General features: G+C 35.3%; 1 protein-coding gene across 1 annotated transcript; it reads right to left on the bottom strand.

Moving 5' to 3' along the window:
• Positions 1-1672: 1672 nt before the first annotated feature.
• On the bottom strand, positions 1673-7531 carry Jchain (joining chain of multimeric IgA and IgM). The gene is made up of 4 exons (XM_090343471.1): positions 7367-7531; positions 4611-4737; positions 3537-3617; positions 1673-2630 (listed from the first exon to the last, which is right to left on the bottom strand). Exons 1-4 carry the CDS (start codon positions 7428-7430, stop codon positions 2420-2422), a joined length of 483 nt encoding a protein of 160 aa, XP_090199597.1. The 5' UTR covers positions 7431-7531; the 3' UTR covers positions 1673-2419.
• Between the last annotated feature and the right edge of the window lie 8352 nt (positions 7532-15883).

Genomic DNA, 15883 nt, shown 5'->3' with positions numbered 1-15883 from the left:
TACCCCACATACATATCAAAAAGCCAGAAGTGGTGCTGAGGCTCAAGTAGTAGAGTGCTAGCCTTGAGAAAGTCCAAGGACAGTGCTCAAACTCTGAGCTCAAGCCCAGGACTGGCAAAAATAATAATAATAATAATTTGCTTCCTTCTACTAGAATTGGGATTGCTTTGTTGCTCTTGTTCTAAGAGCTTAAGGTGAGCCATTAAATTGTTGGTTTGAGATTTTTTTTCAATTTCTTAATGAAGGCAGTCAGAGTTATAAATTTTCCTCTAAGTACTATTGTTGCTGTGTCCCAAAGGAGCTGGTATTTTGTGTGCTCCTTTTTTTTATTTGCTCAGGCTGGCTTTGAACCATAATCTTCCCATTTCTCAGATTGTCATAGCCTTATCTCTAAATAAAAATAAGTGTAAACACAATATAAGTAACCATCCTCTTTTTTCTTTTTCCAGTTCTGGTATTTGAACTCAAGTCCTTGCACTTGCTTGATTAGTTCTCTACCACTGAACCTTGCCCCCTCACCCTTTTTCACTTTTTTTAGTTGTTTTTTAGATAGAATTCCGTGTTTTTTGCCTAGTCTGGCCTGACCATATCCTCCTGTCTCCGTTTCTTGTGTAGCTGATTAAAGACATGTAAAACAATGTACAGGGTTTTGTTTTGCTTTGTTTTTTGGTGAGATGAAGTTCTGCATACTTTTTGCCTGGAATGTCCTCCATCCACATCTTCCCAATCTCTAACTCCCTATTACTGAGATCATGGACATGAATTACATACACGACACCATCCATGTTTTTTTAATGGAGATATAAGAATTCCTCTTGCCAGAGTTGGTGCCTCACGCCTAGCTAGTAATCGCAGCTACTCAGGAGGCTGAGATTTGAGGATCATGGTTCAAAGCCAGCTTAAGCACAAAAGTCCATGAGACTCCTCTTCAATTAACTGCCAGAAAACCAAATGTGGTGCTGTGGCTCAAGTGGTAGAGTGCTGGCCTTGAGCTGAAGAGCTCAGGAACAGCACCCAGGCCCTGAGTTCAAGCCCAACAACAACAACAACAAGAATTCCTCTTACTGAAACTAACTGTCACTAACAATTCTTCCATGATTTTTCAGTCACAAGTAAGCATTTACTTTCCCTAGCATGCTTACATAGATGTGTCAATTAGCCTTGGGTTTCTGCCCCAATTTTTTTGGGGGGGTGAGGGGGTTGTGGGTATATGTGCCATTCAAAGGGCTTGAACTTAGTTAGGATCTAGGTGGGAGTTTTGTTCCTCAAAGTTAGCGCTCTACCACTTGTGTTGCAACTCCAATTCCTGCCTTTTAGTGGTTAGATGTGGGAGAAAGGTGAAAGGAGTAACATTGATAAAGATATAATCTTATCCATAAACTGTTTTGTTAAATGGCAACTCCTCTGTACAATTACTTAAAGATAATTTAAAAAGTAGACGAGTCTCAAGATTTTCCTGCCCGTGTTGGCTTCAAACAATGATCCTTAAATTCAGCCTTCTAAGTAGCTAAAATTATAGGCATGAGCCACCTGTACCAGCATTTGCCTGTTTTTATGTACCAAGAAGACCTTCCCTTTTTATTTAATTTTACATATAAATCTACCCCCAAACATCCTTGGAATTCAGATATTTAGATATTTACAAACTAGCCATCGGTAGCAAATTATATTTAATTTACATATAAGAGTTAACACAAGCCAATTTTTCCAATAAGTTATTTCACACAAATATATGCTTATGATTCTATTTTTAATAGTTCAAACTGTGTTAGAGAATACATATTTTGAATACATATTGCATTAGATCTAATCGCAAATAGGTGTGTTTCATGGAAATTTCTACAGTAATCAGTCATAAAAAATTCTGTCAGAAAACAAAATCTGTATCATCTGCTGCAAAGTTTATGTATTATGTCAAAATAAAATTTTAAATTACTCAATTATTTCATAAATATTAAAAACCCAATCTTTGTTTTATAAATATTTTAAAACATGTTCATGAATTATTTTCCTATTGAAGACATGGAATTCACTTTTTTACAATATATTTTCTCCACACAGTGAAACTTCTAAAAGAAAAGTATAGAATGTGCAAAAACTCTGGCTCTCCAACAAAAGGAAATAAAATATTTAATTTAGCTCTCTTCCGATTTTTACTTTTATTTTCTCCCTTTGTCTATTTTTTAATGCTAGAAATAATATTCAAGTCAGCAAATACCACCAGGCATGTTAATGACTATTTTTAGTACCTAAGAGTAGAGAAGTAAGTACCTAATAAGAATAACAATGTTATTGTTTCAATTGTTTGAAGGAGGAAGAACTTTTACATTATACAAAAATATCATTTCAAATTCATTTCATTCTGGATCAAAATGGAGAGACTCTTAAGACAGAGTTTTGCAATCAGCAATGATTGAAATTAGTCAGGATAGCAGGAATCTGGGGTCAAAGCTGTTTCCACCATTTTGATTTCCCCCTTATACATAAGAGGGACCATAGTTGTATAGCACTTGTTTCTGTCATATGTGTAACAGGTCTCCATATAACTGTCTTCATCACAGATATTACTCTGGGTAGCAGTAACTACCTGATTATCCAGCTCTAGTTCAACAGGATCACATTTTTTACAGCTGAAAAACAAAATCTACGTATTAGAAATCTCCTCTTAAATCAAAATGTGATGTATACATTTCTATATGAAATTAAGTCATTCTTAGCCAGATGCGTGGCACACACCTGTAATCCTAGCTATTCAGGAGGCTGAGATCTGAGGATCTCGACTCAAAACCAGCCCCGCACTAATGAAAGTGAGATTCTTATCTCCAATTAACCACTAGAAAATCGGAAGTGGGGCTGGGCTCAAGGGTAGGGTGGTAACCTTAAGCTAAAGAGCTCAGGGACAGTGCCCAGGCCCAGAGTTCAAGCCCTCTGACTCACAAAAGAAAGAAAGAAAGAAAGAAATTAAATCATTAAATCATTCTTGTAGCTCTTACCTATAATAGACTCCTTTCAAACCTAATTAACTTTACAATAGAGAACTGAATTGTTTACGAGAGATTTCAAATCCAACTTCTGGGATTACAGTTTGACATTGGATTCTGTCATTTTCTAAGACATGTCTGCATTTTTTTGTTTTTGTTTTTGTTTTCATATATTTTTTATTGTAATTAATAGAAGGGTTACATGATATTTGCCAGAGAGATGGTGCATTAATTCCCATACATTGATACCCTTTCACTAAGACATGTCTGCATTTTTATAAGCTAAAATCCCTTATTAAACTACTAAGATAAATTGGTCCTTCTCATATGAATGGACATAACTCCTTCCTTAGACTAAATATATAACTGTATTTTATCTGTGACAAAGTTTTAAGAATATATGGAACCTAATATTTAACACAGGAATCACTGATTTCAAAGAGTAAAGATTTGTAAATGTTCATTCTCCGACATATTTTCAGAAACATTTCTACTAAATAGGTGAAAGGTTATTAATTTTTCATATATATCTGGGTAAGAAGGAAAGTCTCTTACAGATCAGATAGGTAGTACACAAACTTGGTTCTTAATGGTGAAGTGGGATCAGAGATATTCTCCCTGGTGTTCAGAGGAACACTGGAAAAGAAAGAAAACAAAGCAAGATAATGAGACATAAATATTATTTCTGGTAATAAGAAAATAGCTAATAATAGTAGCAATTATTATATAAGAAATTATTCTATAAGAAATGATGATGAAACTAAAACATGCAGAATGATACCATAAATGAAGATAAATTAGTTGACATCAAAAAGAAAAGGACTTACAGGCACTGGTGGATCATGCCTGTAAACTTAGCTACGCAGGAGGCTGAGATCTAAGGATCATAGTTTGAAGTCAGACTGGGAGGAAAAGTCCATGAAACTCTTATCTCCAATTAATCACAAATAAAAGACAAAGCAGAGCTGTGGCTCAAATGGTAGAACAAAATAAGTTTAGGAGGAGCCAGGAGTTTGGCCTAGTGATAGAGTGCTTGCCTAGCATGCACGGAGACCTGGGTTCAATTCCTCTGTACCACATATGTAGAAAAAAGCCAGAAGCGGTACTGTGGCTCAAGTGGTAGAGCTGTTGCCTTGAGAAAGTCCAAGGACAGTGTTCAGGCCCTGAGCTCAAGCCTAGCACTGGAAATAATAATAATAATAATAATAATAATAATAATAATAATAATAATAAAGTTCAGGAACAGTACCCAAGCCCTGAGTTCAAACCCTATAATCAGCCCAAAATAAAGAAAAAGGACGAAAGCACTAACACTAATGGTTTACACTTGTAATCCTAGATGCTCAGGAGGCTGAGATGTGAGGACTGTGGTTCAAAACCAGCCCCAGCAGAGAAGTCCATGAGACTCTTTAACTACCAAAAAGCAAGAACTACAGTTGTCTCAAGTAGAGTACAAGCCTTGAGTGAAAAAGTTAATGGGGAGCATGAAGCTTTTCAATTCAAGACCTAGTACTGGCACAAAAAGAAAGAAAAAAGGCACAGAAATTACATTTAAGCAATGTTTTACAAAGTAATGTATCTGTTGACAAAGGGTGGGAGGCAGAAAAGGAAGGAAAGAAATTGACATACACAATCCGGATATTCCTCTCCACAATGTCCACACTAGGATCTTCAGGAGAAGGGACGATCCTGGAAGTTACACGGGTGCACTGACATTTGTTTTCAGCAAGAACAATACTTTCATCTTCATCTTGAGCTTCAAAGATAAAACACATTATGGAAATAAAGTCTACATGTTTCCTATTGAGCCATTTCTAGTTCTGTATTCTGGCATATTATATTAAAGTGAACTCAGAAAAATTTCAGTTGATCATTGGTCAGTCCCAATGTTTTTCCATTTGTTTTATTTTCTAATGTAAAATAGTTAAGTATTGATCTGAACAGGATTCACTAGCAGAAAAGAACCTGCCTAGCAACCACCAAGCCCTGAGTTCAAACCTCAGTATTATCAAATAAATGAATAAAATAAAATAGCTAATTTTAATCTCTCATCATAACAAATGAAATCCAAACATGCTGATTTTCACCTAATATTTGAATTATGGACCTTGGTAAAAATCAGTGACAAACACTTTTAGTGTTTGTTTTCTTTTAGAAAACAAAAATCCAGATTTTTCACAACTAAAGATATTTATTCAAAAATAGAAATAGAATTTGTATTTGTAATTGTAACTTGAAGTGTAACGTAACTCCTGAATTCTCATTTATACTTAAATAATAAACCTTTCTTTTGCTAAAATTGCATTAGTGAACTACAGGCAGATACATTTTTCCTCAAGTTAATGTTCTCTTGTAAGAAGCTAAGGCTTTAATATATGTGATTTAAAGTGCTATAATTTTCAAAAAACAATTTAGAGATATTGTGAGATTTGAGCTATTAAAATACATAAAAATAAGTACTAAAACATTAATGTGAATTAATAAATGTTAAAGCCTTAGCTTTCTGAACATTTATTGTCTAACTGTATATTAGACAAAGAGGTCTTATAAGTTTTAGAAGAATAAACAAAAAATTTCTTAGTATCTGTACATGCATCATAGGTTTATTAACTTTTCAAATACCTACTAAGTCCAGATAAAGATATTTAATAGTACTAACTAAATAATGCTGCATACCCTTTATTATTATAGTTTTAGCTAAGTAACATTTAAAAATTCCTCCCACTAAGCCTTGACTCTTTTTTCCAGTCCTAGAGTTTTAACTTATGGACTGAGCACTGTCCTTGGGCTTTCTCAAGGCTAGCACTCTACCATCTGAGCCACAGTACAACTTCCAGCTCTTTCTGTGTATGTAGTACCAAGAATCGAACCCAGGGCTTCATATATAGTAGGCAAGCACTCTACGACTAGGCCATACTTCCAGCCCCTTGACTTTTTTAAATGCAAAAATTTAATACATGAATTCAAACTATAAAGGCTAAATGATTAGGAGAGAGATTATTATCATTGGAAGCGCAATTATTCCTTAGATAATTCCTAGAACACATAAGACCTAATTGCAATATTTCAATCTGAATAACTGCCATTGCATGGCAATATTCACAGGACAATATGTTGGAAATTAACTTTACAACCTGGGGAGGGGTAAAGGGATGGGAAGTGGGAGAAAAACATAGGAAGGGGTAACAATGTTCAAGAAGTAATTTACTCATTGCCTTATGAATGTAACTGTAATCCCACTATACATCACCCTGACAATAAAATAAAGAAAAAATAAAATAACTACTATTACAAAATATTTTTAAGATTGCAATATTTGTAATGATTTATTTTATATGCCCAATGATTCCATTATTCATGTTTTCTAACTAGTCTTCTAACAGAAGTCTTACATGTTATTAGTAAGAAAACATCAATTTGACAATCATATGACTCTTACCAACTGAATAACTTCACTTACTAATTATTAAATAGAAAATACCCATATTCTATACAGTATTCAATAAGTGATAATTATTTTAAACACAATTAAACATATATATGTTCATAGGCTATAAACATTTATACATTTTCATGTTTAGGTACATAAGTATATACTATATATGTTTATTGCTAATATTTTTATATCTTAAATATTATTGATTATACCATTGTATTGTATATGTCTGTGTGTGCATATACATAAGCAATGACAATTCTAATTACGTTTGTTGTTAAATTATCTTAAATTAAGTTTAGGCACAGCAAATTTTAGAAACAATTCAGTCAAAATTTATTACTAACTCATGTGGCTATCTAGATGAAAATTACTTAATATATACTCTTATATTTAATGTCCATTCCATTTTCCATATTGTTTATAGTTCATACTCCTATATTTAAAATCCATTCCATTCTCCGTTGTTATTCCATTCCATTGTTTCAAGCAATTGTAATTGCTTGAAAGGTCTATAAACAAAATATCAAAATGTTATAGGCAATCTGTATAACATCAAATATTATTATATATATGTGAGATTAGGAAAATTGTTAAAATTAATATCAGTCTTGCTAAGGAAAGTGCAATACATTCTAGATTGTACTTAATAGTAAGTACTCCATTTCTCTAGAATTTAATTCAAGGGACTAAAAGAGAGGCTTACTTTTAAAAATTAGATGCATAAATTCATATAAATATGACTATAATTAACTAAAAATATTTACTTTTATTCTATAAGCTGCAGTGAGCAAAAGAGTGAAAGAATAAGAGATTTGACCTGAACCTTTTCTATTACATATAGAAGAAAGTATCCTGACAAAAAATGAACTTAAATTTTTAAATCTGCAAACCAGGTTATAATTTATATTTTCATTCTATTTGGGTTTATTTTATGAATACTACTTACCTGTCACAAGAACAGCCTTTAGAAAAATGGTCAGGACACCCCAGAAAAGCAAATGGCTCTTCATCTTGACTTACTTCTTTTGAAAAAGTAAAGCCAGAAAGCAAGGATAAGGTATGTGATCTCTAAGGAGTGTGCAAATTAACAGTGCTTCTGCTTTCTTAAAATAACACTCCAGGAAGTGGCGCAGTGGCTCAAAGTGATTCAGAGCTAGACTTGAGCTGAAGAGCTCGGGGACAGCATCCAGGCGCAGAGTTCAAGCCCCACTACCAACAAAAGAAAAAAATCTGTGTCCTTTTGGGGCTGGGAATGTAGTTTAGTGGTAGAGTGCTCGCGTAGCATGCATAAAGCGTTGGGTACAATTCCTCAGTACCACATAAACAGAAAAACTAGAAGTGGCAATGTGGTACAAATGGTAAGAGTGCTAGCCTTGAAGCTCAGGGACAGTGCCCAGACCCTGAATTCAAGCCCCAGGACTGGATAATAATGAAAATAACTACAACACTGGAGTCAACTAAAAACAATAACAACTATAGTTGAGCTCAGAATTATTATTTATTATTTGCCAGTCCTGAGGCTTGAACTCCGGGCCTAGACATTGTTCTTTTGTTGGTGGTGGTGGTGGTTGCAGGGCTTGAACTCTGGGCCTGGGCGCTGTCCCTGAGCTCTTCAGCTTAAAGCTACTGCCCTACCCCTTGAACCACACCACTACTTCCAGCTTTTTCTGTGTATGTGGTACTAAAGAATTGAACCCAGGGATTCATAAGTGCTAGGCAAATTCTCTACCACTAGGCTACACTTCTGGCCCATCTCATAGGTTTTTTTTTTTGGTGCTCCAGCTGTTGTTTAATGACACAAAGGTGGGTTCTATAGAAACAGGCCTGCAGCCACTGCGGTGGGAAACTTGAAGGTGGAGTGTTTATCTGTTTGACAACTGTCATCTCATAATTTTAAAAGCTGAACCAGAAAAAAAGTGTATGATTCATGCTTTAGTATTTCCTTCTAAATGATCTGATGTAATTATTTTTATTTTTGCATTTCTGTTATTAAAAATGTATGAACCAGCTAAGTAATAATAATAATAATAAGTCAGGAGTATATTAATGATATTTAAACATGAGTTCTCAGCTTTATTGTCTAGATATAATAATATTTCTCTTAAAACTAAATATTTAATTGGATAGGGAACGGGGGGAAATAAGATGAGGGGTAGGGATGGGGGAGGGAAATGGGGACCAAGACATGTGAAAGGGTATCAATGTATGGGAATTAATGCACCATCTATCTGGTAAATATCATGTAACCCTTCTATTAATTACAATAAAAATATATGGAAAAAAACTAAATATTTGACATTTGTTGTGGTTAGAATAGTAAATAAAGGGAAAGGGAGGGGTAAAAAGCAAAAAAGGAATGAAAGAACAAAAGAAATGAGGACCTTTAAAGTCCCAATTATATCTTGTGTAAATTTTTCCTAACTCTTTAACTACACTAAGTATTTAACCACTTAAGTATCAGTGTATATGTTCTTATTACTTTCAGTAATTTTATAAGTAAAAACATGTAATTAAAATTACATATTGGTGGGTAGTGGATAAATCAGTTGCAATATTTTAATTTTATTGCATTAAGATGAATTTTGTTTTAAAATCTAATAATCCCTTTTTAGAATTGTAAACTCATGAGATTATTCTTATTTGAGATACCACAAAAGAAAACTAAACCCATAAAATATTTTGTTTAACATTTTTCCTCTAAGGGTCTATTTTTATTTAATTGTCTTTTATTGTCGGGATAATGTATAGAGGGGTTACAGTTACATTCGACAGGTAGTGGATGCATTACTTCTCAAACATTGATACCCCTTCTCATGTTTTGTCCCCTTTTCCCTCACCCCAATCATCTTGTTTTCCTCTTTTCCTTCCCTATTTCAAATAGACAAAGAAACACATATACAATATACCAGGTAACAAAGTCAGATACAGTAATCACATGAGATTGACCATAAGTAGAAAAAAAGAGAAACTTCACATAGTACATTAAGAATAACAATTACAAAGATAAACCTCTTGTTTCCATATCCTAGAGTTCATTTTGTTTAGTCTCATCCTATGTAACCACATGTACATAGCTTTGGAGCTATTGTGATCCTCTGCTAGGAGAATCCTAGATGTGTTAAATGCCATTTTTTTTAAATCATGGGCTTTTGGACAGAATAATCTCCCACCTCTATCTTCAACAGAGAATTTCCTGTATTGTAGCCAGACTAGTTCCAAGATTGTGTTGAGTTGTATTTATGTGAAACAGCATCATATCTGTGTTACTTTTCATTCTTACCTCTGATTTTTAAAAGGTCTTGCTGAATTTTAAGGGGTAATACACTTCAGAACCTTAAGTAGGCAAGCTAAAATTAGGAAATTGAAAGATAGATATGAAGTGCTTGCACAAAACTGCATTCATTCAAAGAACATTTATTAAAAGTCTAGCAAGAACAGAGTGTAATGTGCCCACTGTAATCATATGAACAATTGTATCTGTTAGAAAAAGAACCAGAATTGAAAGCATGTCAGTTTAGGCTGTGATCAGGATGTTGAAACAAAACTACTCTATGGCGTCCTCACCCCTAACTACAGTTTCTAAATGACTAGCTGATTCTATAATTAAAAGTTAGCTGAAGAGCTTAAGTCATTATTTACTTGAAAATATACCAATGTTCAACCATCTCCTGAAAACAAGTTGGATAAATCTTTGGACACAAATTAAAGCTTTCTCCAAAGTTTCCTTATGTAAATATATATATGCATATACATATGAAAGGATTAATAACAGTGATAGATGAAGAAGAGTTTGGTAGGACACATTATATGTATCTATGGAAATGTTACAATGAAAGTGCTTTGTATAACTAATATATAATAATAAAGCTTTATGAATATTATTCAATATATAATTACTAACCCAAATAAAAGCTCTAAATTTTTCAATTATTTTATTTTGCAGTTTTATATTTCTATTATGAAAACTATGTATCTAAAAATAGACCTTAAAAGAAAATAAGACAAGCCGGAAGTTTGGCCTAGTGGTAGAGTGCTTGGCTAGCAAGCACGAAGACCCTGGGTAGGACATACATAGAAAAGCTGGAAGTGGTGCTCTGGCTCAAGTGGTAGAGTGCTGGTGTCGAGGAAAGCCCAAGAACAGTGCTTAGGCTCTGAGTCCCATCCCCAGGACTGATAAATAATAATAATAATAATAATAATAATAATAATAACAAATTTTCCAGGTGTCAGTGGCTCGTGCTTATAATCCTAGCTACTCAGAAGACTGAGATCTGAGAATAGAGGTTCAAGCCAGCCTGGGCAGGAGAGTCCCCAGGACTCTCATCTCCAGCTCATTGCCAAAAAGCTAGAAACTGTCCTGTGGCTTATAGTGGTACAGCACTAATGGATTTAAGTTCTTCATTTAGTATAATGATGTGTATTCCCATTTGTTCTTGAATTTGAAATGAAAAACACTTTTTGGTAATGAACAAAATTTTTCAACCTATATTTTTGGAGCAACCCAGCTCTAAACATAATATGGCCTTTCTGACCACATTAAACCTTGAATTAAAAATCCATCTACAAATTCCAAGGTCCCCCAAATCCTACAATTTTAGAAGTAACTTTTTTGGGGGTCGGTTTGGGGCTTTAACTCTGGGCCTGGGTGCTGTCCCTGAGCTCATCAGTTCAAGACCAGTGCTCTACCACTTTGAGCCAAAGCACAACTTTCGATTTTCCGTGGTTAATTGGACTCAAGGACTTAAGTTCTTGGGCTGGCTTTGAACCATGATTTTCAGATCTCAAACTCCTGAGTAGCTACGATTACAGGCAGGAGCTACAGACGCCCAACTAACAGTAACTTCCTAATGTCTACAAAAATATATGTGTTCAAAGCCCTAAATATATTTGACAATATTAGTGGTGGTATTTCAAGGTGGGGTTTCACGGTGGGATTTGAACTCTGGGTCTGGGCACTGTCCCTGAGCTCTTCAGCTCAAAGCTACCACCTTAACCCTTGAGCCACAGTGCCACTTACAGTTTTCTAGTGGTTGATTGGGGATAAGTCTCATGGACTTTAGTGCCTGGGCTGGCTTTGAACCTCAATTCTGAGATCTCAGCTTCCTGAGTAGCTAGGATTACAGGAGTGAGCCACGGGCACCCCACACTTTTTTCATTTCCTTAATGAATATAATCAGTAGACTCCAACATCTATTTGTTCTAAATAAATAAATAATTTTTAAAGAAAATTGCATTGGGGCCAGGAGTTTGGCCTAGTGGTACAGTGCTTGCCTAGCATGCAGGAAGCCCTGGGTTCCATTCCTTGGTACACCATACATAGAAAAAGTGGGGGGTTGGGGGTTTAAGTGATCTATACTATATTGCTGTGAACTTCCAAAACTCTCTTGAAAAAGCAAATTCCAAATTTGTGAGAGGAGGTATAATTTATCCAGATTATTGCTAATAAAAGGTTAAAGATATATTTGACAACGTTAAGGAGTACACAATGTTAAGGACTATACAAGCAATTACAGATATACTATATTTTATTTCCTAAACTAAACAGAATATGGAGGTTCATGTGTGTTCTTTATAATGTTCTATTCATTATAAATTATGAATTTAATCACTATCATAACGCTAATTTGTGGCTGAGTCTCAGTAGCTCACCCTACACTATTCAGGAGGCTGATATCTGAGAACTGCAGTACAAAGCAAGCCTGGACTAGGAAGTCTCTAAGAATCTTATCCCCAGTTAACCACAAAAAAAGCCCAAGATGGAACTGTGGCTCAACTAATGGAACTCCAGGCTTTAATTATTTTTTTTAAAAAAAGGAAAAAAAGAAAAAAACCAAACTATTTTGTCACATATATTTCGGGTATCAATTCTCAAAAATTAAAATAGAACATATTTCACTCTAGTTATTTGTGATATTTCACAATTGTTTGCCATAATGCTATAGAATTCTATTTAGGATTATCTCATTTACAATTACATCAAAACTGTTTTTCAAGCCAGGCTTGTTGGCTCAGGCCTGTAATCCTAGCTACTCAAGAGGCTGAGATCTGAAGATCATGGTTCAAAGCCAGCCTGGGCACTAAACTCCTGGAGACTCTTATCTCCAGTTAACCACCAGAAAATGGGAAGTGGCGCTGTGGCTCAAGGGGTAGAGTGGTAGCCTTGAGCTGAAGAGCTCAGGGACAGCGCTCCAGCACAAACCCCATGACTGAAAAAAACGAAAGAAAGAAAGAAAGAAAATAACATGAGAAGACTGTGCAATAGGGTTGGGATAGTCTAGAACACATTTGGTAAAAGGATCTCTAAAGAAGACAATGTAGCATTACACAGAAACAAAGCAGGAGTCTATACTGACATAGTAAATGACCAAAGACTGAGCACAAATCACTGCCAATATTCTGTTTAGTCAGAAATCTGATTAGGCAAGGCTAATTGGTCTATTGGAGTTTTGTAATGCAGAAAATAAGGTGTTAGTTAACCTGGGATCTTACTTTTTCTCCCCCTAACTCCTACCCCCTCAATCTGAGAGGTGACTACAGGGCTTCTGGGACATTCTATCACTGAGCTATATTCCCAGTTCTTGAGCTATATTCCCAGTTTTGAGCTCTTAGCTTAAGGCTCTAGTAGGAAAACCACTTTTGAGCTGATGGTAGGACTCAGTTCTTGAGTCTTACATTGTAAGTGCTTAACATTGTAAGGCCCTTATTTTCTTGCTGTCAGAAAGTCTCAGATTCAGGAGCCTACATTCCCTGACCTGACCTCTTTCATCCTCAAAGAAAACAATGATGGGTGAATTCATTCCCACTTTTCCCATTTCGTAAGCCTCTGCTCATTCTGGCCAGTAAAAGTTCTTTGCTAATTTTAAGGACTGATGTACATATAATGGGCACATTCAAATAGTCTAGGATTGTCTATTTTAAGGTACTTGTCCTTAATCATATCTATCAAGTTATTTTTGCTATGTGACAGGTACTGGGGGACTGAGGGGAACATTAGCCTGCTTGCCAGAATCAGAAAAACACTATTCTAAGAAATGAAATAGCAAGTACAAGTACAAGGTGGGAAAGAGTGGGGCCTGCAGAAGATAAGCAACAAGGAAAAGCACCCTAAAGATGCAACATAGTGAGGAAGATAACAATAGTAGATGATACCACATACTTCTACATAAGAAAACATAAACTGTACAAGTTTAACATTTGAGTTTTAGAATCAATCCTATGATTAATTCTAAAGCTACAAGTGGTATGTAAACTTAACCCAGCCCATTCATAACACCAAAAATCACATCTGGCTGGGGAATTTCTTCTAATTGGCATTTTTAACCACAAACATTTTCATCTTTGCATATAAGCATTGCAATATTGATCATTACTCAACACAATATTTATAAAGTTTATGTTTATATATCAGGAGGCAAAAAAAGAATTCATCACACACACAAAAAAATTACTCCAAATTCTTGCTCAAAATTTAAAAAATTAAGACAAATAAAAACACAAATTTTTTTCCATCATGTTTCCACAAGATTTTTTACAGCAGTGTTTGTGGTTAAATGTTTATATGGAGAAATGCACCTGTGCAGTGGTCTGTTTTTTAAATAAACTTGCACCTGCAGTGGCTTTTCATAGAACTGCTATTTGGGATACTACATGTCAGTTGCATGACATCACACAAAGCTTACCCTCAACCACACAAGTGCTGTTTGTTCCAATTTTTAAATGGCCTACTTCCAAAAACATATTTGAAAAAAATTTGCTAAGATTTTATGATTATTTCTCTAGATTCACAATGACAAAGTTCCTAAGAAACCACTCAAAAATAATACTATTTTCCTTGCAATTTATCAACTACTACTCTGGGTCTTTCTCTTCTTTTTTGTTGTTTTTTTGTTTTTTTAAATTTTTTTATTTTAATGATTAGAGGGGTTACAGTTATATTCGCAGACAGAAGGTGCATTACTTCTCACACATGGATATCCCTTATGGTTTTTTCCCGTTTCCCTCCTCCCACTCCCTCCCTCATTTTCCCCTCCTATTTCAAATAAACAAGTAAACATAATATAATATACCAGGTAACAAAGTGGGATACTGTAACAATATGAGATTAACCAAAGGGCAACACAAGAGAAGAGAGAAAAATATAATGCATAAAGAATAACAATCACTCATAATTAAGCTCTTCTTTCCATATCCTGGAGGTCCATTAATTTGGCCTCAACCAATATGGCCTTATGTATATCTGGGGTTTGTGCTATTGTAATCCTTTGCTAGGAGCATGACAGCATAGAATCTCATTGTGTATAAATACCACATCTTGTTGATCCAATCACCAACTGAGGGGCATCTGGGTTGGTTCCATATCTTCACTATGGTAAATAGTGCTTCAGTGAACATCGTTGTGCTAGTAGCTTTAGTATGTCCTTTTTTCTGGTCCAATGGGCAAATGTCCATTAGTGGAATTGCTGGGTCATAGGGAAGATCTATGTTCAGTTTTTTGGGGGTCTTGCTCTTCTTTAAGGAAATTTCTAATTTATTTTGAGGAAAAACTGCTGCTACAGTCAAATATCTGCTTTCCTTTTCCTGCACTATATAATTTTCTAACTCCTGTTTCTGATTCATTTTGTTTCTTACCAAAAATTTGTTTCTTTCCAACCAATTTGCACCAAAATTCTAAAATCTTTATTACTAGCTTAATATGTCTTTAATATGATCTCGTTCCATTCACTCATTTGTTTTCATAATAAATTGCTAATAAATACACCATATACCTCGACATGCCATTTTACACGAATTGGCATGTTTCCTTTTATATCATTTTTTCCTAAATGCATAATTTCTCTCCCACAGAAAATGCTTTCTAGATGCAGAGAAGGGATAAGAAAGAGCACTATCAGGGCCGGGAGTGTGGCCTCGTGTAGAGTGCTTGACTAGCACACATGAAGCCCTGGGTTCAATTCCTTGGAACCACATAAACAATTGGAAGGCTTCAGAAAGCTCAAGGACAGTGCCAAGACCCTGAGTTCAAGCACCAAGGGGGGGGGGGGAGAAGGAGAGAGAGAGAGGAGAGAGGGAAGGAGGAGGGGAGGGAGGGAGGGAGGAAGGGAAGGGAAGGAGAAAGAGCACTACCAAATGGCATATAAAAAAGGATGAGGCTATGTGCTAGTATCTCACACCTGTAATCCTAGCAGGTGTCTGAGATTTGAGAACCCAGGTTCAAAGTCAAATCTAAAAGAGTAATATTAATCCCCAAATAACCAACAAAAAAACAGAAGTATGCTGGGGGCTGGGGACTAACACCTGTAATCCTAGGTACTTAAGAGGCTGAAATTTGAGGATCACAGTTCAAAGGCTAGCCTGGACAGGACTCAGATCTCCAATTAACCAGGGGAAAAAAAAGCCAGAAATGGAACTGTGGCTTAAGTGCTGGCCCTGAGCAAAAGAGGACAGTGGGAAGGCACTGAGTTCA

Source organism: Megascapheus bottae, chromosome 13, assembly GCF_031878675.1.
Source record: "Megascapheus bottae isolate mThoBot1 chromosome 13, mThoBot2.hap1, whole genome shotgun sequence".
In the NCBI taxonomy this organism is placed as follows: domain Eukaryota; kingdom Metazoa; phylum Chordata; class Mammalia; order Rodentia; family Geomyidae; genus Megascapheus; species Megascapheus bottae.
This window is presented reverse-complemented; position numbering and strand designations above follow the sequence as displayed.

Coding starts and splice junctions, on each gene's coding strand:
- Jchain (XM_090343471.1), bottom strand. CDS start 7,430: ATGAAGAGCCATTTGCTTTTCTGGGGTGTCCTGACCATTTTTCTAAAG. Junction 4,738..7,366: donor AAAGGCTGTTCTTGTGACAG/GTAAGTAGTATT, acceptor TTATCTTTGAAG/CTCAAGATGAAGATGAAAGT. Junction 2,631..3,536: donor GTGTACTACCTATCTGATCT/GTAAGAGACTTT, acceptor TTTGTTTTTCAG/CTGTAAAAAATGTGATCCTG.